General features: G+C 38.8%; 1 protein-coding gene across 5 annotated transcripts in view; it reads left to right on the top strand.

Moving 5' to 3' along the window:
- Positions 1–18495, top strand: part of CP (ceruloplasmin) — a 66334-nt gene that overhangs the window by 17871 nt on the left and 29968 nt on the right. For all 5 annotated transcript variants that reach the window (XM_055320943.1, XM_055320944.1, XM_055320945.1 and 2 more), the window contains 3 exons: positions 2592–2731; positions 3876–4028; positions 5715–5926. In XM_055320943.1, the coding sequence (XP_055176918.1) occupies positions 2592–2731; positions 3876–4028; positions 5715–5926 (505 nt within the window). The remainder of the gene's footprint in view (positions 1–2591; positions 2732–3875; positions 4029–5714; positions 5927–18495) is intronic.

Here is an 18495-nt window from a genome sequence, read left to right as displayed (position 1 = left end):
TTCATGAAAACACAGCACTGTGCAATCCTGCAGCATTAAGTACATTCACAAAGTTGTACAATCATCTACACTATCCATTTCCAGAACTTTGTCATCATCCTGACTAGAAAGTCTGATTCCACTAAATAGTGGCTTACTAATCCCCGATAACTCCTACTTTCCATCTCTATGAATTTGCCTATTCTAGGCACTTAATACAAGTGGAGTAATGCAGTGGTTGTCCTTTTTTTGTCTGCTTTACTTCACTTAGCATAATGTTTTCAAGGTTCATTGATGTCGTAGATTCATTTCTCTTTAAGGCTAAATAATATTCCATTGTATGCATAAACCACATTTTATTTATTCATCTGTCTGTTGATGGAAATTTGGGGTGTTTCTACTCTTTGGCTATTATGAATAATGCAACTATGACCTTGGAAGTACAAGTATTGTTTATATCCCTGCTTTTAATTGTTTTATGTACATACGTAGGAATGGAATTATATTTTTAATTTTTTGAGGGGCAACCATACTGTTGTCCACAGTGGCTGTACCATTTTACATTCCCACAAGGGTTCCAATTTCTCTACAACCTTGCCAATATTTATTTTCCATTTTTTTATAATAGGTATCTCATTGGGTGTGAAGTTGTATCTTATTGTGGTTTTGATTTGCATTTTCCTGATGATTAGTGATGTTGAGCATTTTTTCATGTTCTTGTTGGTGATTTGGAGAAATATCTGTTCAAGTCCTTTTCCCATTTTTAATTGGGTTGTTTGCTTTTGGTTATGGTGGTGGTGTTATTAAAGTATATGACTTCTTTATATATTCTGGATATTAATCTCTTATCACATATATGGTTTGCAAGTATTTTCTCCTGTTCTATAGGTTTTCTTTTCACTATCTTGATAGTGTCCTTTGATGCACAGAAACTACTCCTGGACATGTCCAATGACCTCCACAGCCTCCTAGTCATTCTTCCCCACTCAATCTTCCTTTACTACTGTCCATTCTCCATGAAGCACCCAGTCTTTTGAAAATGTTGATGAGATTGTATCACACCCTTGCTTCAAGCCTCTGCTCAAATATCACCTCCTAAGGAAAGCCTTATTTGCAACCTATCAACTTAGAAAGGTTTAGTAACTTACTCAATGAACCCCAACAGGTCAATAGCTGGGCCTGGTCCTACCCAGGTCTGTGACTCGTGAAGCATAAGTTTAAGTCCCAGTCTACACTGACATCCAGATGCAATGACTCCAAAGCTGGATCTCCAGCCCAGAAGGGTTTTGTAAATTTCAGGTTTGCATTTCCAGTTGCTTAAAAGACACCCCACTTGGATGAGGCCCCTCCAAATCAGTATGTCCAAATCTGAACCTATTGTCTTCTCTGTATATCTTAGTTTCCTCCTCTCTGTGAATAGTATCACTATCCATCCATTACTCAAGCCAAAACCTGAGTACCATCCCTGACTCCCCAGTTCACCACCCCCTCCTTTCCTCACCAAGCACTACCTCGTTATACCCTAAATGTCTCCAAAAATTGTCTACTTTTTCCTCACATGAGGGATCCTCTCAAAACACTACTCTTGAATGCTCACATCTTTCTAAGCTTTCCCACTGCTCTGGGATGGAGTAAAACTTTAACTAGGTCCTGCTGCCCACCACCCATTTCTCCAAGCCTCATTCTCTCTCTTCTGCTCTTTTTGCTCTGCCCTGTACACTATGCTCCTGTCATATCTTGTCGAACATGTCATATTCACTCTTTCCTTGGAGCCTTCCATAGGGTACTTCTTCTTTGTAAATACCCACCCCATCCTCCCCACCACATATACCTTATCTTTTTAACTCACTTTCCTCTCAAAAGTTTTTAAAAATTGCTTTCTTTGGAAAGGTTTTGGGGCCTCTTCCCACCACTTCCTCCAACCCCAGGAGAACTGCTCCATAACACCCTGTGCTTATTTCATGTTTTTAGATGGATTATATTGATTGGTTCATAGCCTGTCTTCTCTGATAGATGTACAGTGGACAGGGCTGGGTCCAGCTTGCTTATGGTTATGCCATCAGCACATAACAAGGTTCCTGGCAAGAAGCAGGTGTCCAGTACATTTGTCAAATGGGAGGAGAGATGAATGGGATAACTTTGGCAAGTCAAATAAATGCCTTTCCGAAATTTAATTTCTTCATTTGTAAAATGGAGAGAATAATGCCAACTTTGTTACCTTATCATGTAAGTTTCAGATAATAAAAGAAAGCTCCTAAGTACCTGGCTGTGTTAATATGCAATAAACAATAGCTACTGTATTTTTAAACCCTTCATAATTTGTTTAAAAGAGTCTATTGTAGAAAGAGTAATAACTATCAGAGAGAGGTTGGCATAGGCCATCTTAAAATTTTTCACTTCATTTGAAAAAGTGAAACTTCTACACCATGATACCCCACTCATGTTGAACATCTTTCTATGAAGTGCCTAGTACCATCTGCTTCTGTTTGAATATTTGGCAAATCATAAATATTTGGCACTGGTCATAAATTTTCTCTTCAATTTCTCCTGTGTGAATACTTGCTTTCTGTTCTGCTTTCAACTCCAGTGTTAAACTCTTTTTCTTTTGGCAGTGCTTCCGAGGTATTTTTTAAACGAGGTACTACAAGAATTGGAGGATCTTATAAAAAGCTGGTTTATCGTGCGTACACAGATGCCTCCTTTACAAATCGAAAGGAGAGAGGCCCTGAAGAGGAACATCTTGGCATCCTGGGTGAGTCCATGCAGAACATTTATGACTATCTTGTTCTTGTCCTGGGCTACCCAACTTCAGAAAGAACAGAAACTTCAGGACCTGCAGTATGATTTCTACATATAAACTAGGGATGTGGAAGGCCATTCTATAATTAAATGCAGCAGCTAATTACTTTCCCAGTGCAAATTACCAATAGTAAATCTTCATCACTAAAACCTATGCTGACTTCAAATGCTGATTTTTTTTTCTTCAAGAGGCAAAGAGAACTGTGTGTTTATGACTTGGTTTAAATAGACAACAAAACTGTTAGCCTCTATTCTTAGCTGAAGGTACATTCCTGTAGAAATAAAATTCAGGCTACTAATAAAAAAGGCTGGGTCTGTCCTAGAGCCTTGTGAACAGCCCAGACACCTGTTCTTGCTCAGGCCTTCAGACAGAATGTAGTGGATGAGAACACAGAGTCTGCATTCAGACTATCCTCACTCCTCTCCTATTAGCTGTGTGATCTCCAAAAGTACTCGGTTTGCTGTGCCTGTTCTATTTCTGTAAAATGGGGACAATAGTAACAATAATAGGCCTTACCTCATAAAGGTGTTTTTAAGGATTAAAGGAGTTAATACACGTAAACACTCAGAAAAGCACATGGGAAGCTCTCAATAAATATCATTTTATATATTACATAAAATATGTACTATACATCTATGTTTTCATTTTGTATTTGGTAAGAATATTAATTTTGATGATGGAAAATCCATCAAAGTGTTACTGTTCACCTCCAAGACAATTTAACGTACCCTCTTTGAGTGGTCAGGGTTTACCTAGCAGCCCCTGACGCTTGGGACAAATATCACACATCTGGCAAACAGAAGACTAGGATGAGGAGAGTATAGACATTGAATAGTTTGTATAAAGCTGGTAAACTGACTTGGATAAAAATGATAGCCGATTTCCTTAGCCTGAATTTAAATAAAAAAGCCCTTCTTACCTCTTTCTAGCCTTGCCATGTCAAGTTGATAACGGACTTTAAAAAAAACAGGTCTTCCACAAATAGGATGTTGTTCCCAGCAGTTTCTGCCAGAGGATGAGCCAAAGAAAATAACTATCTTGTGTATTTTGTATTTTTTATACCGAGGAAGGATAACAATTCTCTCTTGTTTCCTAGGTCCTGTCATTTGGGCAGAGGTGGGATTTACCATCAGAGTCACTTTCCATAACAAGGGAAAATATCCCCTCAGTATTGAGCCAGTTGGGGTGAGAGTCAGTAAGAACTACGAGGGCACATACTATTCTTCACATAACAACACCCGGACTGAAAGTGAGTACAATGTTCTGTAACCAAACAACATTTAATAACCCACGCTGCTGGTCGCCCAGGGAAAACTGCCCTGCAAAAACCGAAGGCAGAAACTTCCAAGGAAACTGCTCCTATATCATTCCTAGGCACCATGCCAGGAGGCAAGTAAACCTCTTCTTCCATTTCCAATTGGTGTATGGAATTTGGTCCTGCCTTAATTGCATGATTTTTAACAATGCTGGTAGTAACTTATGGGGATTATATCAACTATACATTTCTAGAGTACTATTTGGGTGATTTTTAAATTTGAAAAATGTTCTTGCAAAATGATAAGGTTAGATGCTCGTTTTAGAATATTTGAAAAATATAAAAAGGTACAGCAAAAAATATTACCTATAGTTCTATAGACAACCCCTATTACATTCTTAGATAATTCCTCCACTCTTTCATCTGTGTACATATAATATATATTTCAAATGTGGTTGAGATCATACTGTATAAACACTTATCATTGAAATTGTACTGAGTTTGTTTTCTTAGCATTATAACATTTTGATATAACTTTAATATACAATATTCCAGTATGCATGCTTTTAGGTATTTTTATATGTCAGGCTGACTGATGAAGCCTAGCGCCTTTGCCATCCTCTGCAGTGTGACCGTGGGCATGTTATTCAGTCTTTCTGGACTCAGTTTACCCAAGTATAAAATCAGGATATTTGAACAGAATCATCTGCAGTTACTTTTTTTTTTTTTAAAGATTTTGTTTATTTTTTCATGAGAGACACAGAGAGAGAGGCAGAGACATAGGCAGAGGTAGAAGCAGGCTCCCTGTAAGGAGCCTGATGCAGGACTCAATCCCAGACTCCAGGATCATGCCCTGAGCTGAAGGCAGATGCGCAACCACTGAGCCACCCAGGTGTCCCTGCAGTTACCTTTTAGTTCTGAAATTATTTTCAGTTCAGCTTTGTTCAATAGAAAATGTATGGATTACCCTCTGTTTTCTGTTGTTCTAACAAAGGAAATGTAGGGATAACACTTGCTTCAAGAAAGTGAAGTTCTGTTTGTGGGGGAAGTACACATAATCTAACATGAAAGTGTTGGGGACATCCTCAGGCGCTGAGAGAGCAGCCCTGTCTTAGTCCGTTCAGGCTGTTATGACTAAATACCACAGACTAGGCAGCTTATAAACAACAGAAATTCATTTCTCACAGTTCTGAAGACTGGAAGTCCAAGATCAGAGGGCCAGCATCATTGGATGAAGACCCTTTTCTGGGTCTCAGACTTCTTGCTGTATTCTCACGTGGTGACAGGGCCTAGGGAGCTCTGTGGGATCCAATCTCTTGTAAGGGCACTAATCCTATTTGGAGGAGCTCTACTCTCATGGTCTAATCAGCCCCCAAAGGGCTCACCTTCTAACACTATCACATTGGGCATTAAGATTCCAATATGTGAATTCTAGGAGGACACAAACATTCAGACCATAGCAGGCACCAATCGTGGTTAAGAGGAAGCGTCCTAAAGGAAATCACCCCCATCCATGACCTGACATAGGAGCACATGTAGGTCTCCATCTAAGTAGGATTTCATTGTAATTCATAATAAGGAACTGAGAAGTGGGTCTTAGACTGAACCCAGTCTACTCGGTGGCTCAAATGACCACCTCAGAAAGCCTGCCTAACCTCTGCAATGTGACATATCTCATAGGTACGCCTCCTTCAGCTTCACATGTGGCACCTGGACAAACATTCACCTATGAATGGACTGTCCCCGAAGAAGTGGGACCCACTTACAAAGACCCTGTCTGTCTATCTAAGATGTATTATTCTGCTGTGGATCCTACCAAAGATATATTCACTGGGCTTATCGGGCCAATGAAAATATGCAAAAAAGGAGGTTTACAACCAAATGGTAAACAGGTAAGTCCCATAAGGGAAAATAAAAATGATTTCCCAATCCCTGTGAATTATCATTATCTCTTTTAAAGATTTTAATTTATTTATTCATGAGAGATACAGAGAGAGAGAGAGGCAGGGACACGCAGAGGGAGAAGCAGGCTCCCTGCGGGGAGTCCAATGCAGGACTCGATCCCAGCACCCTGAGATCACTCTCTGAGCCAAAGGCAGACACTCAACCACTGAGCCCCCCAGGAGTCCCTGAATTATCATTATTGTAAGGAAAATTCTGGGCTTTGAAGACACTGAGGATTTAACACATGATATTTATTATAAAGTTTTCTCAGGCTCCTGAGAGCTATATTGTGCAGAGATTCTCTGGCTAACATGATAATTTCAAGATGAGCTGGAAACAGACTTTCCTTGGAATCCAAGGTCTTTTATGATACATTTAGATGTCAACACACAAATAAAAAGTGATAACTGGTCACTCAACATTCACTGAGGAAAATATTGCTTAAAACATTTTTTTAGAAAGGAAGAAATGACCTTTGACCAGGAAATAGAAATACCTAGCTCCATCATATTTTTATCTCTAAATTAAGTATTCAATATGAACTTTTAAAAAATAAGGACTCTTTTAAAAATACCTTCAGTATAATTATCATACCTTAAAATCATCATCATAATAATCTTAGTATCATCAATTTTTTAATCAAATTTTATCATCAAATTTCCAATCAATGTTCACATTTTCCGAGTTGCCTCTTAATTATTTCAAGTTTGTTGTTTGAATCAGTACCCAAGTAATTACACATACATACATTGCATTCGGTTGATATGTTTCTCAAGGTTATTTCCTTGCATTTTTCTCTGTTGCAAGGGTCATTTATCCTCTGGATGTTTCCCAGGTCTAGATTTTACTGATCGTATTCCTGTGGTGTCATGAAACATGTTCCTTTCCCTTTCCCTCAATTTCTTATAAATCAATGGCTAGATCTAGAGGTTTGATCAAATGCAGGGTAAATTTTTTTTTCAATACTACTTCGTGTATGGCACTGGGTATTTCCATCAGGGAATATATAATATATAATTGGGAATGTTAAGCATTTCCTAGATTTGTAATTAATCTTACATCTATATCTCCCTCCAGCTGCACTGAAAAATCTTACTTCTGAATGATACAACATAAACATTCACTCAATTCATCCCACACTATACATATAACAACCTCAGAATCATAATTACAACATTACAGCCAGGAGTAGAATTACTGAAAACAATGTAAGATTTGTTTGCAGCCCTTTTTGTCCATAGAGTAGATCTCACTGGGAATGTTCAGTCAAATTACAGAGTCAAAGCCACTTGGAATAGTTCCTCTCTGTGTAGTTTTGCCACCCACCAGATATACAGGTTTATTTAATTAACTTTATTTTTATTTCTTTTAGGAACTTCCTTAAACATTGTAATATTATTTTACACATAATGTAAAATATTTACCTGGTTCCAACATCAACTCTACAAAAAGAGGCATATTCAAAGAAGTCTAGCTCCTATTCTTTCTCCCCTCTCACCTATTCCCTTAGTAAAAGTACCTTTCATTTTTAGCTTTATAGTTTATTTTTTCATTACTATTTTTGTCAACTTAATTTCCTAGAGCACTTTAAGATTAACAGCAAAATTAAGAAGAAAGTACAGAGATTTCCCATATATCCCCTACCCCCCACACCCACAGCCTTTCCCAATATCAACATTTCCAACAGAGGGGTGCATGTGGTACAATTGATGAACTTACACTGACACATTGTTATTATCCAGAGTCCATAGTTTACCTGAGGGTTCACTCTTGGTGTTTACATTCTGTGGGTGTAGACAAATGTATAATGATAAGTATCCACCGTTTTGGTATCATATAGCATATTTCCACTACCCTAAACATCCTGTGTCCTGGGTGGCTCAACAGTTTAGCGCTACTTTCAGCCCAGGGCCTGATCCTGGAGACCCGGGATCGAGTCCCACGTCGGGCTCCCTGCGTGGAGCCTGCTTCTTCCTCTGCCTGTGTGTGTCTCTGCCTCTCTCTCTCCCTCTCTCTCTCTCTGTGTCTCTCATAAAAAAAAAAAAATCCTGTGTTCCACCTATTTATCCCTTAATCCCAATCCCCACCCCCTGGTAACCACTGGGTTACTGGTTTTACAGTTTTGCCTTTTTCCAGAACATTGTATAGTTAGAATCATATAGTATATAGCCTGTTCAGTCTGGCCTCTTTCACTCGGTAACTCATGCTGAGGTTTCTTCCAAGTCTTTACATGGCTCAATAGTTCATTCCTTTTTCTCACTGCATAACGTTCCATTGCCTGAATGTACCAGATTGTCTATCCATTCACCTACTAAAGAACATCTTCAGTGCAGAGTGGCCAAAAACAAGTTGTATTGGAACACGGGGGAGTATCACTGGTCCCTCTAGCTGGTCTTCTGGGGGAGGGGCCTGTTGCGCTGATTCTCAGGTGTTAGCACTTGAGGGAGCTGCTCTGCCCCTGCCTGCTGCAGGGCTCAGCGGGGGTTGTTTACCCCGTGGGGCCCCAGGAGGAACAGCCGCAGTTGCTATGGCAACTCTGGAAGCCTGGATTCAGCCTCCGCAGGAACTACGGGGCTCGGGGCTCTCGGTTCTCCGTCCGCAGGGCCTGGAGGCTCCGGGGCGGGGCCGCTGATCTGCTCAGCTCGGGGCAGGAGCGTCCTCGCTGTCCTGGGCCCTCCCGGCCTCTGCCTGTCCCGGGGGAGGCCGGATCCTGGGCTGTGTCCCGGCGCCCTGTGCTCCGGGGCCTGCGCTGTTGGATTCGCGCTCCCGCCCCGCAGCCCCCTCCACAGAGCCGCCCCGAGCCCCTCCGAGCTGCTCCGGTCGGTCCCCGCCGTGCGCGCTGCAGCCCTTAGGGAGCTCGGAGCACTCCCCTGCGCTCGCAGGTGCCTGTTAGTGTCCCCGGGAGCCCGAGGGCATCCCCGCTCTCCTGGGTCCTGCTCCAACTCCCTGCGAGCCCCTTTCCGCCCGCCCGGGAAGGTTGGTGCAGCTCCTGCTCCTCCGGGACGGGGACGGGGCTCTCCTGTCCTGGGGACACTCGCCCCGGCCTCAGCCCGGCTCCTCGCGGGGCCCCTCCCCCTCGGAGGCCTTTTGTTTCTTTATTTCTTTTTCCCCGTCTTCCTACCTTGATAGAAGCGCGGACTCTTCTCACTGTAGCATTCCAGCTGGTCTCTCTTTACATCTCAGGCCGAATTCGTAAATTTTCAGGATGGTTTGAAGGTTATCTAGGTAATTTGGTGGGGACAGGTGATTTGGGGACCCTGCTCTTCCGCCATGATACTCCCCCGTGTTCCAATACAACTTGTTTTTGGCCACTCTGCACTGAGCAAAATGACTAGAAGGAAAACCTCACTTCAAAAGAAAGAATCAGAAACAGCCCTCTCTCCCACAGAGTTACAAAATCTGGATTACACTTCAATGTCAGAAAGCCAATTCAGAAGCACTATTCTACAGCTACTGGTGGCTCTAGAAAAAAGCATTAAGGCCTCACGAGACTTCATGACTGCAGAATTTAGATCCAATCAGGCAGAAATTAAAAATCAATTGAATGAGATGCAATCCAAACTAGAAGTCCTAACGACGAGGGTTAACGAGGTGGAAGAACGAGTGAGTGACATAGAAGACAAGTTAATGGCAAAGAGGGAAACTGAGGAAAAAAGAGACAATCAATTAAGGGACCATGAAGACAGATTAAGGCAAATAAATGACACTCTAAGGAAGAAAAACCTACGTTTAATTGGGGTTCCCGAGGGCGCCGAAAGGGACAGAGGGCCAGAATATGTATTTGAACAAATCCTAGCTGAAAACTTTCCCAATCTGGGAAGGGAAACAGGCATTCAGATCCAGGAAATAGAGAGATCCCCCCCTAAAATCAATAAAAACTGTTCAACACCTCGACATCTAATAGTGAAGCTTGCAAATTCCAAAGATAAAGAGAAGATCCTTAAAGCAGCAAGAGACAAGAAGTCCCTGACTTTCATGGGGAGGAATATTAGGGTAACAGCAGACCTCTCCACAGAGACCTGGCAGGCCAGAAAGGGCTGGCAGGATATATTCAGGGTCCTAAATGAGAAGAACATGCAACCAAGAATACTTTATCCAGCAAGGCTCTCATTCAAAATGGAAGGAGAGATAAAGAGCTTCCAAGACAGGCAGGAACTGAAAGAATATGTGACCTCCAAACCAGCTCTGCAAGAAATTTTAAGGGGGACTCTTAAAACTCCCCTTTAAGAAGAAGTTCAAGTAACTCTGAACGTGAATGGGCTTAATGACCCCATCAAAAGGCGCAGAGTTTCAGACTGGATAAAAAAACAGGACCCATCTATTTGCTGTCTACAAGAGACTCATTTTAGACAGAAGGACACCTACAACCTGAAAATAAAAGGTTGGAGAACCATTTACCATTCAAATGGTTCTCAAAATATACCCTAAAAACTACAGAACACTTCTGAAAGAAATTGAGGAAGACACAAAGAGATGGAAAAATATTCCATGCTCATGGATTGGCAGAATTAATATTGTGAAAATGTCAATGTTACCCAGGGCAATTTACACGTATAATGCAATCCCTATCAAAATACCATGGACTTTCTTCAGAGACTTAGAACAAATTATTTTAAGATTTGTGTGGAATCAGAAAAGACCCCAAACAGCCAGGGGAATTTTAAAAAAAGAAAACCATATCTGGGGGCATCACAATGCCAGATTTCAGGTTGTACTACAAAGCTGTGTTCATCAAGACAGTGTGGTACTGGCACAAAAACAGACATATAGATCAATGGAACAGAACAGAGAACCCAGAAGTGGACCCTGAACTTTATGCTCAACTAATATACGATAAAGGAGGAAAGACGATCCACTAGAAGAAAGACAGTCTCTTCAATAAATGGTGCTGGGAAAATTGGACATCCACATGCAGAAGAATGAAACTGGACCACTCTCTTGCACCATACACAAAGATAAACTCAAAATAGATGAAAGATCTAAATGTGAGACAAGATTCCATCAAAATCCCAGAGAAGAACTCAGGCAACACTCTTTTTTAACTTGGCCACAGTAACCGGAGAAGGACAAACAGTGTATGTTCTCATTCATTTGGGGAATATGAATAATAGCGAAAGGGAATATAAGGGAAGGGAGAAGAAATGCGTGAGAAATATCAGAAAGGGAGACAGAACATAGAGACTCCTAACTCTGGGAAATGAACTGGGGGTGGTGGAGGGGGAGGAGGGTGGGGGGTGGGGGTGAATGGGTGACGGGCACTGAGGGGTACACTTGACGGGATGAGCACTGGGTGTTATTCTGTATGTTGGTAAATTGAACACCAATAAAAATTAATTTATAAAAAAAAAAAACTTAAAAAAAAAAAAAAAAGAACATCTTCTCTCAAGTTTTGCCAATTATGCATAAAGCTGCCATAAACATCCATGTGCAGGTTTTTGTGTAGACAGGTTTTCAGACCCTTTGGGTAAATACCAAGGAGCCTAATTTCTGGGCTATACGATAAAAGTGTAATTAGTTTTGTAAGAGAATGCCAAACTGTCTTCCAAAATGGCTATACCATTTTGAGGGGTTTTTTTTTACATTTAAAAATGTAGATTCAATCAATTAACATATAATGTATTATCAGTTTCAGAGGTAGAGGTCAGTGATTCATCAGTTGCATATAATACTCAGTGCTCATTATATCACATGCCTTCCTTAAGGCACATCACCTAGTTACCTCAGCCCCCTCACTCCCCTCCCCTCCAGCGACCCTCAGTTTGTTTCCTATGATTAAAAGTCTCTTATGGTTTGTCTCCCTCTCTGACTTCATCTTATGTTTCTCCTCTCTTCCCCTATAATCCTCTGTTTTGTTTCTTAAATTCCACGTATGAGTGAGATCATACGATAAATGTCTTTCTCTGATTGACTTATTTTGCTTAGCAAATACCCTCTAGCTCCATCCATGTTGTTGAAAATAGCAAGATTTCTTTCTTTCTTTCTTGTTTTTTGTGTTTTGTTTTGTTTTGTTTTTTTGATGGCTGGAGTAGTAGTCAGCCAGATTGACATACATATCTTTATCCACTCATCTGTTGATGGATGTCTGGGCTTTTTCCATAGTTTGGCTATTGTGGATATTGCTGCTATGAACATTGGGTGCAGGTGCACCTTCAGATCACTATATTTTTATCTTTAGGGTAAAATACCTAAAAGATACCCTCAATTTGTTTCCTAGAGTTAGCATCTCTTATGATTTGCATCCCTCTTAATTTTCATCTTTTTTTCCTTCTCTTTCTCTATGTTTATCTGTTTTGTTTCTTATGTTACACAAATGAGTGAAATCATATGGTATTTGTCCTTCTCTGACTGACTTATTTTGCTTAGCATAATACCTTCCAGTTCCATCTTTGTCATTGCAAACTACAAGACTTCATTCTTTTTGATGGCTGAGTAATATTCCAGTGTGTGTGTGTGTGTGTGTGTGTGTGTGTGTGTGTGTGTGTACCATCTCTTAATCCATTGCTGCTATAAACATTGAGGTGCATGTGCCCCTTTGAGTCACTATGTTTATATCCTTTGGATAAATACATAGTAGTGAAATTGGTGGGTCATGGGGTAGCTCTATTTTCAATTTTTTGAGGAAAATCCATACAGTTTTCTAGAGTGGCTGCACCAGCTTGCATTACCACCAGCAGTGTAAAAAGGTTCCCTTTTCTCTGCATCCTCAACAATATCTGTTGTTTCCTGACTTGTTAATTCCAGACATTCTAGTTGGAGTGAGGTGGTATCTCCTTGTGATTTTGATTTGTATTTCCCTAATGCTGACTGATAAATTGAGAATTTTTTCATGTGTCTGCTGGCCGTGTGTATGTCTTCTTTGGAGAAATATCTGTTCATGTCTTCTGCCCATTTCTTGATTGGATTTTTTTGTGGTTTGGGTGTTGAATTTGATAAGTTCTTTATAGATTTTGGATACTAGCTATTGATCTGAGAAGACATTTGCAAATATCTTCTCCCTATCTGTCGGTTGCCTTTGGTTTTGTCAACTGTTTTCTTTGCTGTGCAAAAGCTTTTATCTTGATGAAGTCACAATAGTTCATTTTTGCCTTTGTTTCCCTTGCCTTTAGAGACATGTCTAGCAAGAAATTGCTGCGACCAAGGTCACAGAAGTTGCTACCTGTGTATATATTCTAGGATTTTGATGAATTCCTGTCTCACATTTAGGTCTTTCATCCATCTTGAGTCTATTTTTGTGTATGGTGTAAAGAAATGGTCCAGTTTCATTCTTCTGCATGTGCTGTCCAATTTTCTCAACACTGTTGAAGACTCTGTCTTTTTTCCATTGGATATTCTTTACTGCTTTGTCAAAGATTATTTAACCATAGATTGAGGCCCATTTCTGGGTTCTCTATTCTGTTCCACTGATCTGTGTCTGTTTTTGTGCCAGTACCATACTGTCTTGATGATCACAGCTTTGTAATAGAACTAGAAGTCTGGAATTGTGATGCCTCCAAAGCTTTGGTTTTCTTTTTCAACCTTCTTTTGGCTATTCAGGATCTTTTCTGGTTCCATACATATTTTATGATTATTTGTTCCAGCTCTGTGAAATAAGTTGATGGTATTTTGATAGGGATTGAATTGAATGTATAGATTTCTCTAGGCAGCATAGACATTTTAACAGTATTTGTTCTTTCCATCCATGAACATGGAATGTTTTTCAATTTCTTTGTGTCTTTCTCAATTTCTTTCCTGAGTGTTCCATAGTTTTCTGAATACTTTGCCTCTTTGGTTAGATTTATTCCTAGATATCTTATGGGTTTTGGTGCAATTGTAAATGGGATCAACTCCTTAATTTCTCTTTCTTCTGTCTCATTGTTAGTGTATAGAAATGCAACTGATTTCTATACATTGATTTTATATCCTGACACTGCTGAATTTTTGTATGAGTTCTAGAAAAATTTTGGTGGAGTCTTTTGGGTTTTCCACAGAGTATCATGTCATCTGTGAAGAGTGAGAGTTTGACTTCTTCTTTGCTGATTCAGATGCTTTTTATTTCTTTTTGTTGTCTGTTTGCTGACACTTGGACTTCTACTTCTATGTTGAACAAAGGTGGTGATAGTGCACATCCCTGCTGTGTTCCTGACCTTAGGGAAAAGCTCTGTTTTTTCCCATTGAGAATGATACTTGCTGTAGGTATTTTTGTATATGGCTTTTATGGTATTGCAATATGTTCCCTCTATCCCTATACTGTGAGGACTTTTAATCAAGAAAGTATGCTGTGTTTTGTCAAATGCTTTTTCTGCATCTATGGAAGGGATCATATGGTTCCTATCTTTTCTTTTATTAATGTAGTGTATCACATTGATTTGCAGATGTTGAACCATTTTGCAGCCCAGGAATGAATCCCACTTAGTCTATGGTGAATAATCTTTTTTAATGTACTATTGGACCCCATTGGTGAGAATTTTTGCATCCTTGTTCATCAGGGATATTGGTTGGTAATTCTCTTTGGTGGGGTCTTTGTCCGGTTTTGGAATCAAGGTAATGCTGGCCTCATAGAGTGAGTTTGGAAGTTTTCCTTCCTTTTCTATTTTTTGAAACAGCTTCAGAAGAATAGGTACTAATTCTTCTTTAAATGTTTGGTAGAATTCCTCTGGGAATCCATCCAGTCCTGGACTCTCATTTGATTTGGGAGACTTTGACGACTGCTTCAATTTCCTTGCTGGCTATGGGTCTGTTCAGGTTTTCTATTTCTTCCTGTTTCAGTTTTGGTAGTTCATACATCTCTAGGAATGCATCCATTTCTTCCAGATTGCCTAATTTGTTAGCATATAGTTGCTCAGCCATACCATCTTGTATTTCCACTGGAAATGAATGGGAGTTCCTGTTGTTCCATATCTTTGCCCATATTTGGTGTTTTCAGTGTTCCAGGTTTTGATCATTCTGATAGGTGTGTAGTGGTATCTCATTCTTGTTTTAATGTGAATTTCCCTAATGATATATGAAGTAGAACATCTTGTCATATGCTTATTTTCAATATATGTATCCTCTTTAGTGAGGTGTCTGTTAAGGTCTTTGCCTATTGGTTAATTGGGTTGTTTGTTTTCTTAATGTTGAGTTTTAAAAGTTCTTTGATATTTTAGAAAACAGTTCTTTATCATATGTGTCTTTTGCAAATATTTTTTCTCAGTGTGTGGCTTGTCTTTCATTTCTCTGGACATTATCTTTTACAGAGCATAAATTGTAATTGTAATGAAGTCTAGCTTATCAATTGTTTCTTTTACGGGTTGTATCTTTGGTGTTGTACCTAAATAGTTATAGCCAAGGTCATTTGGATTTTTCTTGTGTTATCTTTTATAAGCTTCATAATTTTGCCTTTTACATTTAGAACTGTGACCCATTTTGAGTTAATTTTTGTGAAGAGTATAAGACATGTGTCTAGATTCATTTTTTTTGTATGTAAATGCCCAGTTGTTACATCACATTTGTTGAAAAGACTGTCTTTGTTCCAGTGTATTGCCTTTGCTCCTTTGTTAGAGATCAGTTCACTAAATTTATGTGAGTCTACTTCTGGTCTCTGTTCTTTCCATTGACCTATTAGTCCATTCTTTCACCAATGCCATAGTGTCTTGTTTGCTGTAGTGTGGTAGTAAGCTTTGAAGTTGGAAATGTCAGTCTTCCAACCTTGTTCTTCAGTATTATGTTAGCTATTCTGGGTCTTTTTGCCTCTCCGTATAAACTTTAGAATCATTTTGTTGCTATCGACAAATCATTTTCTGGTATTTTTATTGGGATTGCATTGAATATATAGATCAAATTGGGAAGAATGGACAACTTGGCCATATTGAGTCTTCCTATTCAAGAACATGGAATTTCTCTTTAGGGTAAATAACATTGAACAGCAATCCTAGTTTATATAAGGTGGATATACTGTTTGAGATGAGATCTAAATTTCAAGGAGGAAGGCTTACAAAGATCTAGGGTAAAGTGGAGGGAAGAGCTAGTGCCAAAATGTGTAATTTAATTTAAAAAAATTTTAGATTACCTTGGAATTATTATATATCTCTTCTCCTTTGACCTGTAAGCATGACCAACTACATGAAGCATTTCCTAATGTTGAACCAGTTTAGCACTTCTGAGGAAAAACATTATTTCACCACTGTAATTTTTTGTTTTTTCTTGTCGAAATTTTATTTAAATTTTAATTAGTTAACATACAGTAAAATAATGGTTTCAGGAGTAGAATTCAGTGATTCTTCACTTACAACAACACCCAGTGCTCATCATAAAAGTGCCCACCTTAATACCCATCACCCATCTAGCCCACCCCCCACCCTCTTCCTTCCATTCACTCTCAGTTTATTCTGTATCATTAAGAATCCTTCATAGTTTGTTTCCTTTTCTCTTCCTCTTTCCACATATGTTCTTATGCTTTATTTCTTAAATTCTGCACATGAGGAGTTCTCATGGTATTTGTCTTTCTCTGATGGACTTATTTCACTTAGCATTATATACTCTAGCTCTATCCACAACATTGAAAATGTCAAGATTTCATTCTTTTTTAATGACTAAGTAATATCCCATTATGTGTGTGTGTATATATATATACATATATATATATATACATATAAAATACATCCTCTTTACCATTCATTAGTTGATGGACATTTGGGTTCTTTTCATAGTTTGGCTATCATTGATAATGCTGCTATAAACATTGGGGTGCATGTACCCCTTCAAATTTGTAGTTTTGTATCTTTTGGGTAAATACCGAGTAGTGCAATTGCTGGATTGTAGGGAAATTCTATTTTTAACTTTTTGAGGAACCTCTGTTCTCAAAAACCAACTGTTTTTGAGAGTGAATGCACAGTTTGCATTCCCATTAACAGTGCAAGAGGATTACCCTTTTCCCACATCCTTGCCAACACCAGTTTCTTGTGTTGTTAATTTTAGCCATTCTGACAAGTGTGAGGTGGTATCTCATCATAGTTTTGATTTGTATTTCCCTGATGATAAGTGACATTGAGCATCTTTTCATGTGTCTGCTGGCCATCTGGATGCATTCTTTGGAAGAATGTCTATTCATGTCTTCTGCCCATTTCTTGATTAGGTTATTTGTTTTTTGGGTGTTGAGTTTGATAAGTTCTTTATAGATATATCAGATACGTCATTTGCAAATATCTTCTCCCATTCCACAGTTTGCCTTTTAGTTTTGTTGATTGTTTCCTTCAATGTGCAGAAGCTGTTTATCTTAATGAAGTTCCAATAGTTCATTTTTGTTTTTGTTTCCTTTGCCTCCAGAGACATGTCTAGTAAGAAGTTGCTATAGCTGATGTCAAAGAGGTGGCTGCCTGTGTTCTCCTCTAGGATTTCGATGGTTTCCTCTCTCACATTTAGGTCTTTCATCCATTTTGAATTTATTTTTGTGTATGGTGTAAGAAAGTGGTCTAGTTTCATTCTTCTGCATGTTGCTGTCCAGTTTTTTCAAAACCATTTGTTGAAGAGACTCTTTTTTTTTTCCATTGGATATTCTTTCCTGCTTTGAAGATTAGTTGACCATAGAGTTGAGGGTCCATTTCTGGGTTTTCTATTCTGTTCTATTGATCTATGTGTCTGTCTTTATGCCAGTACCACACTGTCTTGATGATCACAGCTTTGTAATAACAGCTTGAAGTCTGGAATCATGAATCCTCCAGCGTTTCTTTTCTTTTTCAGGGTGCTTTGACTATTTGGAGTCTCTTGTGGTTCCATATAAATTTTAGTATTGTTTGTTCTAGCTCTGTGAGAAATGCTCGTGAGCACTGTGGTTTTTAAATGTTTTTAAAATTACATTTCTGTATTGAATTTGATAGTGTTTTATTAGAATTTCTCACCTAAGCTATAAGTGATATTATTTTAGATTTTGTGTGCTTTTTAAAAGTATTATATTATGGTTATTCTATCTTCATTAAATAAATTGGGACAATTTCCATGTTTTGAATACTTTGGAACTGTTTAAATAGATAGGAATTATATACTCCTTAGAGATTTGAAAGAAATCGCTTGTAAAATTATTTCAACTGTGTGATTTTTTTTTTAAAAAAAAAAGTAGTTTGGCATTTTTCTCTTCTTTTTTTTTCTTTTTGTCTCTTAAAATGTGTTTTAATTACACTTTTATTTATGCTTTTGCCTTTATGAATTCCATTCTCCTTTTTTCATTTTATTTTTCTAAAATTTTCAGATATTTAAAAACATTTATTTTTATTTGGTTTCAGTTAAAATAGAGTATTTAAGGGGTGTCTGTGTGGCTCAGTTGGTTAAGCATCCAATTTGATTTTGACTCCGGTCATGATATCAGGGTCATGGAGACAACCCCATGTCAAGCTTCACACTGGGAGTGCAGCCTGCCAAGATTCTCTCTCTTCCTGTGCCCCTCCACTCTTCTCACTCCTGTGCACACATGTCTGTGCACTCTCCCTCTTCCTAAAAGAAATTTAAAAGATATTTCAGACTCTTAGGTTATATGTTTAGTTATATTCCACACATTATGCCTTGTTCT

Source organism: Nyctereutes procyonoides, unplaced genomic scaffold, assembly GCF_905146905.1.
Source record: "Nyctereutes procyonoides isolate TBG_1078 unplaced genomic scaffold, NYPRO_anot_genome, whole genome shotgun sequence".
Taxonomy (NCBI): domain Eukaryota; kingdom Metazoa; phylum Chordata; class Mammalia; order Carnivora; family Canidae; genus Nyctereutes; species Nyctereutes procyonoides.
The sequence above is the reverse complement of the archived record's forward strand: the minus strand, read 5'-3'. Positions and strand labels throughout refer to the sequence as shown.